The 16,779-nt window shown below is 37.1% G+C and overlaps 2 protein-coding genes across 2 annotated transcripts; one reads left to right on the forward strand and one right to left on the reverse strand.

Moving 5' to 3' along the window:
- The first annotated feature begins 1,010 nt into the window (after window positions 1-1,010).
- LOC136229481 (linoleate 9S-lipoxygenase-like) lies at window positions 1,011-9,690 on the forward strand. The gene is made up of 9 exons (XM_066018315.1): window positions 1,011-1,218; window positions 4,878-5,158; window positions 5,241-5,481; window positions 5,602-5,943; window positions 6,049-6,134; window positions 6,574-6,660; window positions 7,118-7,416; window positions 7,660-7,923; window positions 8,925-9,690. Exons 1-9 carry the CDS (start codon window positions 1,035-1,037, stop codon window positions 9,688-9,690), a joined length of 2,550 nt encoding a protein of 849 aa, XP_065874387.1. The 5' UTR covers window positions 1,011-1,034.
- A 929-nt stretch (window positions 9,691-10,619) lies between these two features.
- On the reverse strand, window positions 10,620-15,440 carry LOC136229482 (uncharacterized). Its single transcript, XM_066018316.1, has 9 exons — window positions 14,975-15,440; window positions 14,731-14,880; window positions 14,401-14,615; window positions 14,219-14,289; window positions 13,938-14,094; window positions 11,993-12,176; window positions 11,505-11,663; window positions 11,243-11,331; window positions 10,620-11,009 (listed from the first exon to the last, which is right to left on the reverse strand). Exons 1-9 carry the CDS (start codon window positions 15,306-15,308, stop codon window positions 10,914-10,916), a joined length of 1,455 nt encoding a protein of 484 aa, XP_065874388.1. The 5' UTR covers window positions 15,309-15,440; the 3' UTR covers window positions 10,620-10,913.
- Between the last annotated feature and the right edge of the window lie 1,339 nt (window positions 15,441-16,779).

The raw sequence follows: 16,779 nt of genomic DNA on the forward strand, positions 1-16,779 counted from the left end.
GTGAAAAACACGGAAAATGCTCGAAATCAAATACATAATTAAATTAACTGAAATCAACAAATTAGTGTATAGTTTTTTGTTTTTCATACATTTTTTTACATTTTTCTCGTTTTTTTAATATCCATTTTCAACATTTTTCACCGTTTTTCTATTTTCTCATTTTTACCGGTTTCCCTTTTTTTCTTTTTTCTAGTTTTCAATTTTTCATATTTTTCTACTTTTTGCGTTTTTGACAAGAATAAGAGGTTAAATTGAGATATGAGATTTAATAAATAAGATGTTAGACGGAGCTTTGAAAGTAGGAATTAGAATTACATGTTTTGGATGTAACGAAAATTCAAGTCATTTTTCTATATAATAGGGATTACAAGATATATTGAACAAAAATTTAACTCATGGTTTTCTCATTCCAATACAACAAAATTTTAATCTGCAACTAAATATGGTAACGTGTCTTTAATGTGCAACCAAATAGGGTAATGGGTCTTCAATGTAATAGTCATTCCATTACAAAGGACATTACATCTTATCAAAAGGGACCTTAATACACAAGTGACAAGCCAAGTCTGATTCTGACTCAAATTTAATTCAAATAGAAAAGGATTCAATATGACTTTCCCAGAATGCGTTGCTGTATTTAATTGATACTCAGCTTATAATTAGCACAGCACAAACAAGGAGTTCAGCCTTCAAATTCAATGGACATATATAGTGACAAAAAGTAAAAGAAGGCAAACAACATCCCAGCTACAAGAGTTAATCCAGAAGCAAGAAAAGAATAAAGCACCTACTCAACAACTTTCTCTTTCAGTGGGGTAAATCCACCTGCAAATTCAAACAAATCATAAATTGCTCAAAAGAAGTTCCATACAAGTAAAACCTTCAAGTCAAGCAATGGATCTGATGCATAGCTGACATCAGTAAGTTAAGAATATATCTTTTAATTGCACATTTTGTACCAACCCAAGGCACGCATACTTACCTGAATTTATCCATTCACATACAAAATTCTCCAGGATAATCCTTAAATTAACATGGAATCACATAAACCGTGTTCCGCCTTGCATGCATGCATGGGAGCCATGCACAGCAAGAATACTCATTCTGATAAGAACTATGTTATCATAGGAAAATTTGTTGTTCAACTAAGTCAGGGGAAATCAGGACCTGGAAAGTCAGCATATATACATGTTTATAGCAGGACAACAGTTGACCCAAGTAAGTTTAATATTGAATTACATCAAATCTCAAATATTTAACTTTTCTCTGCAAAGCTGTTGGTAAAAACTGAAGTCTTTTTCACCTTGGCTCTAACAAAAATATTACAATTAGGCTTAAAACTATATCATATATACAGCGTGATTCATCTTTACTTCCTTTGGAACTTCAAACCAACCCTATGCAATTTGATTCCACTAATATGCATAGGAAGTTATATGCTTCCAGTAGGAACAACAATATAAGTTCTTAAGGTGTGCGTTATCAAACTTTTGGCCACTCGAAATTTGACCTTTCGATTGTAAGATTGGAGGAATACTGATTCTGTATATTATTGAAAACGTGATTTACAAGATCTAGGATAACAGATATATATACAGCCTAGAGAGATCTATTCTAATTAGGATATTACATGTGCTTTCCTAGTCTAATTAGAATTGCTTGAATTACCATCCTAGACACAATCTCTATCACCCCCCCCCCCCCCCCCCCCCTCAAGCTGTACAGATCGAGCACGAACTGTAAGCTTGTCACATAAAAACTGAAATCGCCGACGAGCCAAAGGCTTGGTAAAAACATCTGCGGTTTGATCCTCCGTGGAGATATAACGCACAACCAAAGACTTGGAACGGACCCGATCACGAACGAAGTAAAAATCAATTTCCAAGTATTTAGTAGTATGATGAAACACAGGATTGGCAGATAAATAAACAGCACTCAAGTTGTCACACCATAGAATAGGAGGACTTGACGTAGGATAACCGATTTCGTTCATCAACATTTGAAGCCAGCTGATCTCCGAAGTAGCCGTGGCTAAGGACCTGTACTCGGCCTCGGTAGATGACCGTGAAACTGTCCGTTGCTTTCGCGAGGTCCAAGAGAGGAGATTTGGGTCGAGAAACACAGCATAACCAGTCGTAGATTTGCGACCATCTTGATCACCGTCCCAGTCAGCATCGGAAAAACAGGTTAAGTGTCCAAGAGGACCTTTCTTCATGTGCAGCCCCAATTCCAAAGTACCATTCAAATAGCGCAGAATACGCTTGACCGCCCCCCAGTGAGTTTCCGTAGGTTGATGCATAAATTGTGAAACTTTGTTAACTGCAAAGGCAATATCAGGACGTGTAAACGTCAAATATTGAAGACTCCCAACGATGCTTCGGTAAAGTGTGGAATCAGCGAAGAGAGGCGCATCCCCCAACTTCAATTTCTCGGCAGGATTAGTAGGACTGGCCACGGGTTTAGACCCAAGCATGTTCGCTTTACTCAAAATTGCCTTACAGTACTTGCTTTGATGCAACAACAATCCATCAGAGAGGACACTTACTTCAATGCCCAGAAAATAATGTAGGGACCCCATATTACGAATAGCAAATTGACTCTCAAGAAAAGTGACCAGCCGTTGAAGAAAAATAGGAGAATTCCCAGTTAATAACAAATCATCAACATAGATAAGACAGTAAATACGCACCGAGCCATGAATGTAACAATACAAGGAACTGTCAGTCTTCGAACCAAAGAAACCAAATTGAACAAGCTTGGACGTCAATTTTTCATGCCACATCCGAGGAGATTGCTTCAACCCATATAATGACTTATTCAATTTACACACACGAAGAGGATATGAAGGATCAACAAAACCCGCAGGTTGACTCATATATACATCCTCATGTAAATCACCATGCAGAAAAGCATTAGAGACATCTAATTGCAAGGTTTCCCATCCCAGGGACACAGCAATAGATAGAATAAGACGGATAGTAGTAGGTTTTACGACAGGACTAAATGTTTCGGTATAGTCAATACCTGGGCGTTGATTAAAACCTCTGGCCACTAAACGCGCCTTATATCTTTCTATTGTGCCATCAGCTTTAGTCTTCTCCTTGAATATCCAGCGACTGTCAATCAGATTAGCCCCTTGAGGCAAGTCAACAAGCTCCCACGTTCCGTTCTGAATTAATGCATTATATTCCTCAACCATAGCATTTCGCCATTCAGGAGATTTGGAAGCTTGTAGGAAGGTTGTAGGAGTAACAGTCGTTTGTAGAATTTTAGGTTTAAAAGTCCCCACCTGAGAACGAGTTACCAGGCGCTTGTCAGGATCACGTAAGGCATTGATTAAAGGAGAAGCTGATGGAGTCGTAGAATCAGATGTGACAGAGGCTTGATTACTAGACTCCACCGAAATCATAGGAGAACCAGCTTGAGAGTCAGAAACAGACGACACAGTTCTGGGCGTTGCAGGTGAAACCGGTTCTGGAATCACCGGGTTCTGTGCAGGGGCAGAAACAGCAGAAACCGGTGTTCCAAAATCCGGGTTCTGTACAGTGGGCAAAACAGGCGCAGAAACAGTGGTAGGAGCTGACGGAGCAGGGTCTGAGGAACTCGAAAGCAGCTGGAACGTAACTGTTGGAGTGGGTAAAATGGCCGGTGATGGATCATGGATACTAGAACACGGTGATCGAACTAACCCCGAATACGGAAACTCCTGTTCATCAAACAAAACATGACGTGAGACATACGATTTTCCAGATATTGGGTCAAAACACCTATAACCTTTGTGAAGTTTTCTATATCCCAAAAAAATACACTTAGTAGAACGAGGAGACAGTTTATGAGTTGAATAAGGACGTAACCACGGATAACATAAATAACCAAAAACACGCAATTGCGAATAATCAGGCATAGAGCCAAACAATAAATGATATGGTATGGCAAAATTCACTACAGAGGAAGGTAAACGATTAATAAGGTAGACTGCAGTGTCAAAAGCATATGACCAAAAAATAGGCGGTAATTTAGCGTGGTTAAGCAAAGCCAATCCTGTTTCAACAATATGACGATGTTTACGTTCAGCACAGCCGTTTTGTTCAGGGGTGTAAGGACAAGAAGAACGCTGCACAATACCAGCAGTAGACAAATATTTGGTAAGGGCCTGGAACTCGCCCCCCCAATCAGATTGAAAAATTTTTGATTGGTAAACCAAAATATTTTTCAACAACAGCACGAAAACGAACAAAAACATCAAAAACCTCAGACTTACGTTTGAGAAAGTAAATCCAAGAATATTTTGTATAATGATCAAAGAATAGAACGTAATAACGACACCCATCATGAGAGGCAATTTTAGCAGGACCCCAAACATCATAACAAATTAACTGTAAAGGCTGAGTGGCAATAAAAGTAGATTTGATAAATGGAAGTTTATGAATTTTGCTTAAACAACAAGCATCACATAATGATTTTGATTTATTGTTCGAAGCTACAATAATATTATCCGAAACTAATTTGCTAACAACTGGCTGCGCCGCGTGACCCAAACGAGCATGCCAGGTAGAGAGATCTAGGATAACAGATATATATACAGCCTAGAGAGATCTATTCTAATTAGGATATTACATGTGCTTTCCTAGTCTAATTAGAATTGCTTGAATTACCATCCTAGACACAATCTCTATCATCGATGCATGCATTTTATATTATTCCATCAGATTTACATGAGTAGATATTAAATAAAGACTACTAATATTATGCATAACTCGTAATCCCACACTGTCTAATCTTTTAAGAAGAGTATCTAACTATCTATGAGCATGAAAGAATAAATTTCATCCCAATAGCATCATACTTGTGCTGAGTTTTTACTTCATTTCTGATAGAAACTGGTAAAGGGAAACTGAGTGAGAAAGCCCACCTCAAGCATGGAAAGAGCAAGAAACACAATGGAACCAAAACAATAACATATAAAATAAAGCTCCATGTTGAGCCAGAGTTTGGAACTCCAGGAGCATTTGTTATGATAAACCAACATAAACATGAATTCTACCTTGAATCTGCAACCCTTGAAGCTCTAGACAAACAAATCATCCATTTTAACTGCAGGTCTTGGGTATACCCAGTCCAAAAGACAAAATCAGAGCGCTTGTTCTTCTCAAACACTGTAAGTTACATATAAATTTTAAGATTTTATATCTATAAACTGCAAATGCAACTAAGTACAATAATCTGTGCTGCATTGATAGAGTTATCTGCCAAATCAAACACCTATTGCTTTGGTGGAGTTGAGGAAATCAGAACTTACAAGCTTGAGAGGAGATGGAACAGGAGAGATGAAGGAATGGGATCGAACCTATGATTATGATTTCTACAACGATCTTGGTTCACCAGATAAAGGTCAAAAATATGCTAGACCAATCCTGGGTGGATCTGAATTACACCCATATCCTCGTAGGGGAAGAACAGGTCGCCCTCCCTGCAGCACTGGTATCCAACAGAACCAATTAGTTCCCTCTGGGGAGGTCAAAATATTTTTCACCCCTCTTTTCATTACTATGTTTCCATTTTAGGATTTTCACTTTTTGTTCTGCAATTATTTAAATATAGATTCTTCTACTGAGAGCTGGCCAGAAAAAATCAACCTTGATATATATGTTCCTCCAGACGAGCGGTTTAGCCCCAAAAAGCTTTCAGAGTTGATATCAAATTCAGTCCAAGCAGCTGTACATTTTGTTATTCCCGAGACAAAATCCCTACTCAAACAAGATCCTAGTACTTTCAAGTCATTTGATGACATACATGACATGTTAACTGGCAAGAAAAGTCAAGCCATTGATGGGAAGGTCATGGAGAAACTAAAGAAAATTGTACCGGATGAGCTTTTCACACAAATCTTGCATGCGAGTAAAGCAAACATAAAGGAATTCCCATTGCCTCAGATTATAACAGGTGATGCACCTACCAAAGTGCTCCAGTAATGATTAAGCACAAGTGCTGGATGCTGCATTTATTTGTTGAAGCATTTACAGATTCATTTTGTAAATTAATCTTCAGAAAATGAATTCACCTGGAAGGATGACGATGAATTTGGACGTCAAATGATTGCAGGAATTAATCCAGCTCAAATTCAATGTTTGCAGGTTTCCACTATCACAATAGACTCATTACAACTATTATGACAGCTTAAAACAGCATTATATATTCATCTAAATGAACCTAGAATGAAAACAGAGCTAGTAGATCTTACTCAAATCTGTTAACCTAACCACAATGCACGTATCCTACACACAATATACATCAAACAAAAAAAATTATGCTCAATAGTCTACCTAGATTTGTCAATTTCTCTAAATTCATGCCCAATTGAGATTTACATTGGAAATATGACATATAAACGACAAACTAAAATATTTCCAAAGCGATATATGGGCATATGTTCATAGCATTTTAAGATGACATTCTTACAGTTAAGCATTCTTACTATAAGTTAATTCCATCTCATAATGTCAACAATATGTAATATATCATGTTATACTGAAAGTCCAAACCAATTATTTTTAATCTTAATGTAACTTGCAGAAGTTCCCACCAGAAGGAAAACATGGCGTTAGTGCTATAAGGGCATCAGACATAGAGCAGAACTTAGATGGCTTGAATGTTATTGAGGTATAAAATCGCTTCTTCTAACCACACACATTCTAACTAGGAATCACAGACTAGATAATTTACATGCAATGAACACAAATACTAAAACTTTAAAGAACCTGGTAAATTATTCAGCACATGCAGGAAATATACCCATGGATATGAAATTAAATTTCAGAACCAACAACAACGACAGATAGTCCTCATATTGGGGTAACTGCACAATTTTCTAATTAAGACGCATGTTGGAGCCTTCTATGCTCACTACCCACACAAAGAAATAGTTGGGTTTCTCACAGTTAAAATGCCTCCCTCCCACAACCCCAAACTACTCTTGCCCTTGACACGTTGGATCTCTCCCTTGCACACTTAGCATGTGCATCATCAATTTGCTATTCCATATTCGAAATGCAAAAGTTCAAAATGTGAGATGTTTTATCATTAATTACATCTCTTTTATACTTCCAAAATATCTCAGGCAATGGAACAATGGAGGATATTCATTTTGGATCACCATGACTACCTCATGCCAGTTTTGGACAGAATAAACAAAAAAGGCACATGTGCTTATGCATCAAGAACACTATTTTTCTTGCGGAATAACGCCACACTAAAGCCATTAGCAATAGAGCTAAGCTTGCCTGCATCCCTTACAGAAAACAATAACAGCCAGGTGTTCCTACCAGCAAATCAAGGCACTGAAGCAGCTCTTTGGCACCTTGCTAAAGCACATGTTGCAGCTAACGACTCAGCCTACCATCAACTGATCAGCCATTGGTGAGTAATTTAATATAAATTACTTATAATAAAAAAAATTACCAAATTTCCTAAGCTTCTCGTGGTTAAATTGCCTTTGTTTAGGGTATTCAGCTAGTAAGCCTACATGTTTTTAAATGATTATTAATTGAAACTTCCAAAAATATTTAAATCCAATTGCTGTTATCAGTAACAAATAAAAGTTACATGCTCTTTGTTACATGGTTCTGAATACAGTTCTCTGGATGCTGTTTGCATTTTAAGGTTGTACACTCATGCAGTAATCGAGCCATTCATTATTGCAACTAGAAGACAATTGAGTGTAATGCACCCAATTTACCGGCTATTAGATCCTCATTTCAAAGATACTATGCATATAAATGCACTGGCTCGGAGTTTCCTTATTAACTCAGGAGGAATTCTAGAAAAAGCATTGTTCACTGGTGAAACATCCATGGAGTTGTCATCTGAGCTTTATAAAGACTGGAGACTTGATGAACAAGCTCTCCCTGCTGATCTTCTCAAAAGGTAGTTTTTGTAAACCATACAATCCTTGCTATTTCCTTCCGTCATTAACATAAAGTTATTATGCATTATGAAACTGTTCATAATGTGGAATTCAGGGAGATCAAATAAACTTTTTTAATGGTTGTCAAACCTAGGTTAATTGGCTCCACAAGGCTAAAAGTGAGCCGAGCCGCTCATGAGTTGCTCGATAAAAGCTAGATCGTGTTCGGCTCGATTTATAAACGAGCCGAGCTTCGTCTCAAGCTCAATTGTAATGTTCATGAACACATTCGTAAGCAAGCTTGGTTCGACTATTATTTCAATAATAATATTTCTATAAAGGTCAAAATGTAAAACTACCTAATTTTATGTAAAATTTAGTTTTTAAGGTTTCAAAACTATGTACTCTTGTGTTAAAAAAATTTGAAATCAATATAATTAATTAACATAGTTAATGAGTTGTTCGCGAGCGAAGTTCATGAACTGAATTATCGAGCTATCGAGCTGCTCGTGAGCAAAGCTTGTGAACGAGCTCGTTAACAAGCTCACGAACAGAATGTTGAACTCGAGCTCGTTAATTTTCTGATAAGCCAAGCCTGAGCAGGCCAAAGCTCGGCTCGGCTCAATTACAGTCCTATCCACAAGAGACCAGTTGGTCATCACAAGACAACCTACTAAATTAGTTTACACCCCCATTCTTGAATGTTGAAAGTTAAAGGTTTAAGTCAAGTCCACAACAAAATCCATTAAAGCATAGTGTCCTCTTGATTGCATTCTATGAAGAGCAAAAGCCACATTTGAAGCAAAATTAATTGATCTCATGACATAAAACAAGCATTTACATAATGCCACGGGATGCACTTCAAATACACATAAGCATGTCATGCTATATCTATATATTGACATTAACATGAAGGAAGAATGATTCATTTTCAGAAGCTTCAAAAAATAAATTTGGTGAAAGATTTCGTGCTTATTCAACTATTTAGTTCTAATATTTCCTTATGTAAGTGTTTTTTCAGACGACTGGCCCTTAAAGACCCAGGTAATCCCACAGGGGTTCAGCTCCTCTTTGAGGATTATCCCTATGGTGCAGATGGACTTGAAATATGGTGTGCCATTAGAACATGGGTTACAGAATTTTGCTCTATTTTCTACATAGACAATGATACTGTCAAGTCTGACATAGAAATTCAAGAATGGTGGTCAGAGATTATAAAAGTCGGTCATGGTGATAAATGTAACGAAACATGGTGGTATGAAATGACAAGTATCTCCAACCTAATAGAGACTCTAACAACTCTCATATGGATCTCGTCAGCCTTTCATGCTGCTGTGAACTTTGGGCAATTTGCATATGCCAGCTACCTTCCTAATCGTCCCATGCTATGTCGAAAATTCATTCCAAAGGAAGGGGAAAAGGAATTCGGTGAGTTCCTAGTAGATCCAGATAAATACTATCTTAACATGTTGCCAGGAAGATTCCAGACATCCCTTGGCATAGCATTGACAATGGTCCTCTCACATCATAGCTCAGACGAAGAATACTTGGGACAGAGGCCATTAGAGTGGACTGACAATAAGGAAGTTCAGCAGAAATTTGAGAAGTTCAATGAAGTTCTCAAAGAAATAGAGAAGAAAATCTCTGAGAGGAATTCAAACCCTGATCTTAAGAACAGAAGGGGCACTACCAAGATACCTTACGAACTTCTCTACCCAAATACATCAAATACTGGATCCAAAGAAGGCATAACAGGAAAAGGGATCCCGAACAGCATATCCATATGATATCTTAATTATATATAAGTTTTGAAAGAAAAAAAATAAAAGAACTTCTGAACCATCTTAAGTTCCACGTTTTGAATCTTCTATCTTTAAGCATCATTATATTTAAGGAGCTTACAAATAAAAATAAAAAAGCAATAATGGGAGCAATGCAACAACAACAACGAAGAATTGCTTACAGATGAGACTGTACTTTGCTCATGGATTAGAGGAAACATATCATGTAGCTTGTGGACCTTTAGCTTTAAGGAAATACAATATTCATGTAGCCTTGCGCTTATCCAATAAGCATATATAAGACTGCATTTGCTTATGGCTTAAACAGATCATCTATCTTCTGGATTGATAAGAAATACAACGAAAATAACAGATTGAGACCAATATGCAGGATTAGAGAAGAATGGAGAAGATTATAGAATGATATTATTTCATAAAAGAAAGCAAAAATGGATTGAATGGACTCAATCCCCATAGGGAGCAACCCTCTGTCTACAAGAGAGCTCTGCTATCTGAAACAGAAAATACATAAATCCAGCCTACCCTTCACCCCACAACACAATACTCAAATATACTAAGAGACTCTCAGTGTCCAACCCATCAGTTAGAAATAAATAACTAACCCTTAATATCCCTACGAATAACAAACTGCCTCACTAATTTCCATCTCTACCCTTGCCCTGTTGATCAATCCTTCTCTTTCGGGTGTAAACCTGTGATTCCCTTGGCCCAACCTGATTCTGATCAAGAATTTCCCCATTTCCAGCACCTTCTCTGTCATGGATCTTTGGCCTTAAGGAAATACACTTTTCATTTAGCCTCATGCTTATCCTTGTCCGAATATTCTTTCTTTTTATCCTCATCTTTCTTTTACGATGATAAACTTTTATTGCTTTCATTCACTATGGATAATTATGAACATCTAACAGAATAAGTATCCAAACTAAACCATCTCGTGATATCCTTTTCCGAAAGGGAAGGAAGTGAAAACAACCAGAACATATATGTACATGAAGTGTAAAAAAAGATAGATGTTTGAACAAATAATCTACATCACAAATTTCAAAGATAGAGATCAAGCAAAGACCCTTAAACAGAAATACCAAATAAGTCGGCTGCTATAGGAACAAAACTTCACTCCCTTTGATCCTGAGGATCCCTAAGAATCAGCTGCCTGTTCAACATCAATCAGTATTTTCCACTGTTTCTCTTGACTGGGACATGCTGCATCAACAACATCGACCTTGAACAACAAATGGTGCATAATTAACAGTACCAGCATTGCCCAACACCATATCAGCAACCATTTCAGCAGTACCCATAGCCTGAAATTCAGATGAAAACTAATTAACTTCTTACCTGAGATTTTTCAATTGCAATACATGAGGAAATTCCATTGGATTAAAGATGAAACGACATGCACACTTATGGTTTTCTTTAGCTCAACAATGGAAGAATGTACCCAGATTAACAAGCTCAATATACATAAACAAAGGATTGGACAGACAGACCAACTACTGATGTTAGTAAGAGAGAACACAAAGTATGCAACTATTACCATAGAAAGTCCTCCACCTTCATGCCCAGTTGCAATTATCACATTTGAAAAATCAGGCACAGACCCAATCACGGGCTTCCCATCAGGCACTGGAAACAGCATAACATTATTAATGCACAAGGTGACAGATCAAAGTATACATTTCAGTATTCACACTCTTAGTACTAGGAATCTAGTTATTTAGTTATTAAAAAAAAATCCAAAAAAGTCTAATGATTTGGAAGTTTTTTGTTTTCCACTCTAGAACTCCAAATGGACTTACTATATGGGCGTAATCCTATTCTCAGCTTTCTGCTCAAAGTAATATCTTCAAGGGTAAGCTCTTTTAACTTGGGAAAGAATTCTCCAGCACGGTTCCATATACAGCCAACAATTGATTCATCTACTTCAGTGCTAAATCCTGAAAACTCTCGGCTGCTACCTAAAAAGATTAAAGAAAAAAAGAAAACGATGACACAAGCACTTCTAGAAACGATAAAAAATCATTATAGTCACCATATGCTTGTGGACAAAAGGTATATGAGGGAGACCAAAAAATAAATTAAGGTAAGAAGAGACTTGCTGAAAATATGTATATTGATATCATACTTAAAATAATAAAGAAAACAAAAATTGACATCACATGGTAGAACTTGGACCTGCAGTGTTATTATATCACACGGGGCTTACTCTTCTAAGCAAGTAGGAATTAACAGATTAAAGCATTAAAAGAACGATATGCCATGGATTAGAATTTTTTTACTATTTTACCAAGAACAAGGTTTCCCAGAGCATCCATAGTGGCTGTCATTGAAACAGAAAGGGTCTTCCTATTATCAACCAGCCCTGATACTGGATTGGTCACTTCTGGCTGTTGATGATCAACATAACCCACCTCCATCAGGCCATGATTCAATTTAAAAGAACTAAAGTTCTCAATCACAAGCAAGTGACCCTGTCAGAAGATCAGGTTCAAGACATAAATTACGTAGGTCAAGTTGAAGTGGATGCATCACAAGAACAAAAACCAAAAAGTACAAGAATAAATCAAAAGAATGAAATCATCCGAAAAGGTAATTAGTCCTTTATGAATAAAATTCCTTTCCAGGATTATTAGAGACATATATACAGCCACGCTCCTGCTATAAAAAAAAATAAGTATCTAACTCATTAAGAATGACTAATTAGGGAGAAATGTTGACAGCATGTCGTGTCATGTCGACTTTTGGATTAGTATCAAATGGGTCGACACAAACACAGCAAGTCAAAAAAACTGACACAAACATAACATGCTTAACCTGTTTACACGACTCCACCTATTAACACAATCCAACCTGTTAACCCGATCCAAAAACATATGGAGTCTCAAATAAACATAATTTCCATAGAAGTTCAATCATCTTTAAACAAAAATATAAACATACAAATTAGATATGCAAAACAGCATAACTTCAAAGAAACAAAACAGGGAAATACCAGACCATCAAATCAATAATTTGCACAATAAACTACAATTTCATAACAACTTTGAATCAAAGTACACAAAGAAAAAAGATATTTTTTTCCAAATACCCTTAACAATTTTACATTTTGACATAGCATATTCAATATATTACAAGAAAATAATAAAATTTTAATGGTAAAATAGTAATTCTACTTAATTATGTCATGTTCGGTCACGATTCATCTCGTGTTGTTATTAATTTGATCCGAATTTGACACTAGTTCTCTCTCTGAAACCAGAACCTACTTAATTTGTGTTGTGTTCTTGTCGTAATAATTCTTTCACATCTAATGATGATGCCAATAAGAGCGTAAATTGGCATGTTTAGGAGTTATATTTACTTCACCAAAAAAGTCATAGGATGATGAAAATATGATGGATGTGTATATGAAATTCTCACTTTCTGACACAGGCCGGTACATCAAACATCATTGGTAGTACAATTCGAGGCATAATGTAAACATTAATGAAGTCCAGAACTACTATGCTCTTCCTATTCAAGTTTGGTCCATTATTTAGAAAAACAGCAAAGTCCACAACCATTATGCTCTTTCTGGTCAAATTTGATCCATTATGTAGACAAACAGCTAAGCAGATATTTGGCATTGACCATATTAATTTCCAATTACAGTCATATAGAAGAGATATTATTACAAATGTTGATGGTTATAACCTGTTGCATGGAAATGGAAACTTTATTTCTAAAAAAAAGGTAGGAAACAGCAATGGAAACCGAAAAGAAATGGAAGCGGACACGGACATGGACACGGAACATGGACACGCTAATGAAGAAGAGTTTCAGTGCAACATAGGTCATAAACAGAAGATGTATAAAAATAAAATGATTTCGTCGAGTAAACTAAAGCAAAAACACTAATGCTGCTCAGCAAATAAGTGAAAACATTATTTGGTTTTTAACAGATCAGCCATTCACAATTTTATCAGTCTATTTAGTAAAGCCCAAAAAACATTAGAACATTAATAAAGCACAATCATTATTGAAAAGCAGTGTTTCTTGAGAAAACATCAAAAGCAAATGAGTTAGAGCTGGAGGAGAGCAACAACAACGTTTCAGCTGTGAATGCAATTCACTTTTTTCCTGAAGTTAACTCAATGCATAAGCAAACATTTCAGGTAGTAAATTACGTCCAAAAGTATAAGAGAGAAATAGAGAAGATAAGAAGTATGCAAAGAAATCTTGGTAATTCCAACCTTTCTAGGCTTAACAGGTACATCCAATGCAGATTCTTTAAATAGGTCACGCATCAAAGACCCGCTCCAACAACCTGCAGCAACCACTATTGCCTTCTTACTATACAAGGTATTTTTGGAAGTCTGAACAGCTTCGATCTCCCCACTGATAGAAGATCTGGAAGAAGAAAAAAAAAAAGAACAGTAACTTCAGACTTAATACACCTTCAGATATGAATATTATGCATTAGCATTTTAGGGGTCTTGTGCATGCAAATCAATAAAAAACGAGTGGCACAAACCTCAATAAGTTTGTCACTGGATCGTGATAGAACTCTATGTATCTCCCTTTTGATGCAAAATTTCTATTTGCCTACAAATTAGCCAAACAGATACTGGAAAATAAATAGGATACATTGAAAGGGAAAAAAAAGCAAAAAGAAAATTCCTGCCCATCACTTGAGATAGCTGCACAAGAAATGACCTTTTCAATAAATGCAACCGTACGATGAGCATCCAATTGACAATCATCTGGGAAAAAGGCAGCTCCACCACCTTCCCCAACCTCCACAGCAGGTTCCTCCAAACGCAAGTCATGGTTGGACAAATACTCTGCCTTCAATCCAGCTTGAGAGAGCTGCTTCACCTTCCTTTTCAACACCTCTGACTCTTCAGGCGTTCTGCTCACCAACAAACTTCCTGAAGATTACAATATCAGCAACAAAAGCTATCAAAAGAGCTTATATAAATGCAATTCAATTTTCACATGAATGTGAGCATCGAATATCAGTCTCATGCATAATTTGAAAAATACCGGTCTTCTTCCATCCCAAGACCTCTAATGGATTCAATCCTTGATCACGGATGCTCTCTGCTAGCATAGACCACAGTTCGTGGCTCCGCATTGTGAGGTCCCATGTATCACTTTCCGGTGACTTGTGCCCCATCCATATGTAGCCCTGCCCTGTAACCACCTCATATGACGAGCGAAGAATCAGCATTTCTTACTATCTAGTGGAGCTAGATGAGATATTGGGGAAAGATTGGTAATCGGTTACCTGCACCAGTAGCACCAGAACAAGGAACGGCTTTGTCAACGACGGCCACGGATAAGTTCGAGCTGACCAGAAACTGCCTTGCAATAGTCAAACCGATGATTCCGGCACCGATAATCACAACATCGAAGGTATGAGTAGAAGTAGAAGTAGAAGCTGCGATAACGGGTTTGGATCGGGGGGTGTTGCAGTTTGACAATGAAACCGGTTTCCCGGGCAATTTAAAGCCAAAAAAGCTAGTTTTGAAAGTGACGGTACAGGCACGCCTACTTGGAAACGAAACGACGTCGTTGTAACACGGATTGCAGAGCGTAGAATATACGGAGATCGAAGCCATTTTCAGTGGACAATGTCAATAAGAGCAGGGGACAGCAGTGAGAAGAAAGAACGAAGCACAAGTGAAGTAGCTTCTTCAGCTGTAGCTGCGTAGTGTACGAGAGAGAAGGAAAACTGGTGGAAGGTTTAATTCAATTCAACCCGGTGACAGGCCTGTGACCATTTAGCATGACAGACGTTTCTAAGAAGAAAAAAGAAAGTTAACATTTAATAAACTTAGGCGTTTGGTTCGGGGTCTTTAGAAATGGGAATGGGAATGGAATGGCCTTTGTTATTGTTTGTTTTGGAAAAAAACTCATTCCCTCTACCCATTTTAGATAATGGGTTTACCCCACTTTAGTTTAGCCCATTCCCTTAGGCCCAGCAGGGAATTGGATTCCCTTTCCCAGCTCAAACACGCATCTGCGAACATCCAATATCGGACTCTATTCTCGACCGCCTCTTCTCCCTTCTCCAACCGTCGCCTCTTCTCCCTTCTCCGGTCGCATCTCACGCCGGCACGGTAAGTTAGCCTCTTTCGCGTATTACACCAGTTGCTTTCTTTTTCTGTCGTTATTTGCTCGATTCCTCCAAAAGTAAAAGAGAAATTCATGGTAGAACAAAAAAAAACCGCTGAGCAGAAAAAAAGACCTGGTGTGGGACTGTTTAGCATGATTAAAGCGGTAATCAATATATAAACTCGAATTTTTGTTTTTTGTTTTTTTAAAAATGTATAACAAAAAGAAGAACTCTCCATTTGAAACTCAAGTTTTGTTGATTTCACCTGGCCAGACAAGAAATGTTTTACTCAAAACAAAACCCATTTCCCCAAATGCCAAATTCTTTATGTTAGCTAGACCCTATTCTAATTCTCAAGGTCCTATAGATAACGCTACAGTTGCTAGAATTCTAGAATACAAAACTAAATCATCATTTAAACCAAAAAACACTACTTTTATCACACCTTTTCTTCCTCCTATAAATGATACTAATACCGCTGCCAATATCACTAGCAGATACCGTAGATTGGTGAACTCTGAATTCCCTGCTAATGTTGATCATAAATTTTATATGACAGTAGGACTTGGAACCACCCCTTGCCCTATTAATCAGACATGTAAAGGACCTACAAATGACACCAAATTTGCAGCTTCTATTAACAACAATTCCTTTGTAGTTTTCATCAATGGACTTCCTCAACTGTAGTTTTCATGATTATTTGTAACTAAACATGATACTGTTATGTGTTTTTCTAACTATACATGATAGTGTTATGTGTTTTTTTGTATATTATAATAGCCTTATTATTTGATTGAAAGTCTTATTGATGTTTTATTGTACAGAAATGGCACGTATTGCTCATTCCTTGAGAAGGAGAAGAGTTTACGAGTTTATTCGATATGTCGTTACATTAATTAATTGTATTGTATCGGTCCATTTGATGTTGTACACAGTTAGAAAAACATTACATAATGGTCAACGTCTAGGACTAG

Source organism: Euphorbia lathyris, chromosome 5 (genome assembly GCF_963576675.1).
Source record: "Euphorbia lathyris chromosome 5, ddEupLath1.1, whole genome shotgun sequence".
Lineage (NCBI taxonomy): Eukaryota > Viridiplantae > Streptophyta > Magnoliopsida > Malpighiales > Euphorbiaceae > Euphorbia > Euphorbia lathyris.

Excerpts from the sequence above, each read along its gene's own strand:
- LOC136229481 (XM_066018315.1), top strand. The coding sequence starts at position 1,035 with ATGGAATCACATAAACCGTGTTCCGCCTTGCATGCATGCATGGGAGCC. Across the intron at positions 5,159-5,240 it reads GCTTGTTCTTCTCAAACACT|AGTTATCTGCCAAATCAAAC; the intron begins GTAAGTTACATA and ends CTGCATTGATAG. Across the intron at positions 7,924-8,924 it reads CCTGCTGATCTTCTCAAAAG|ACGACTGGCCCTTAAAGACC; the intron begins GTAGTTTTTGTA and ends GTGTTTTTTCAG.
- LOC136229482 (XM_066018316.1), bottom strand. The coding sequence starts at position 15,308 with ATGGCTTCGATCTCCGTATATTCTACGCTCTGCAATCCGTGTTACAAC. Across the intron at positions 14,881-14,974 it reads TTCTGGTGCTACTGGTGCAG|GGCAGGGCTACATATGGATG; the intron begins GTAACCGATTAC and ends AGGTGGTTACAG. Across the intron at positions 14,290-14,400 it reads CGGTTGCATTTATTGAAAAG|GCAAATAGAAATTTTGCATC; the intron begins GTCATTTCTTGT and ends GCTAATTTGTAG.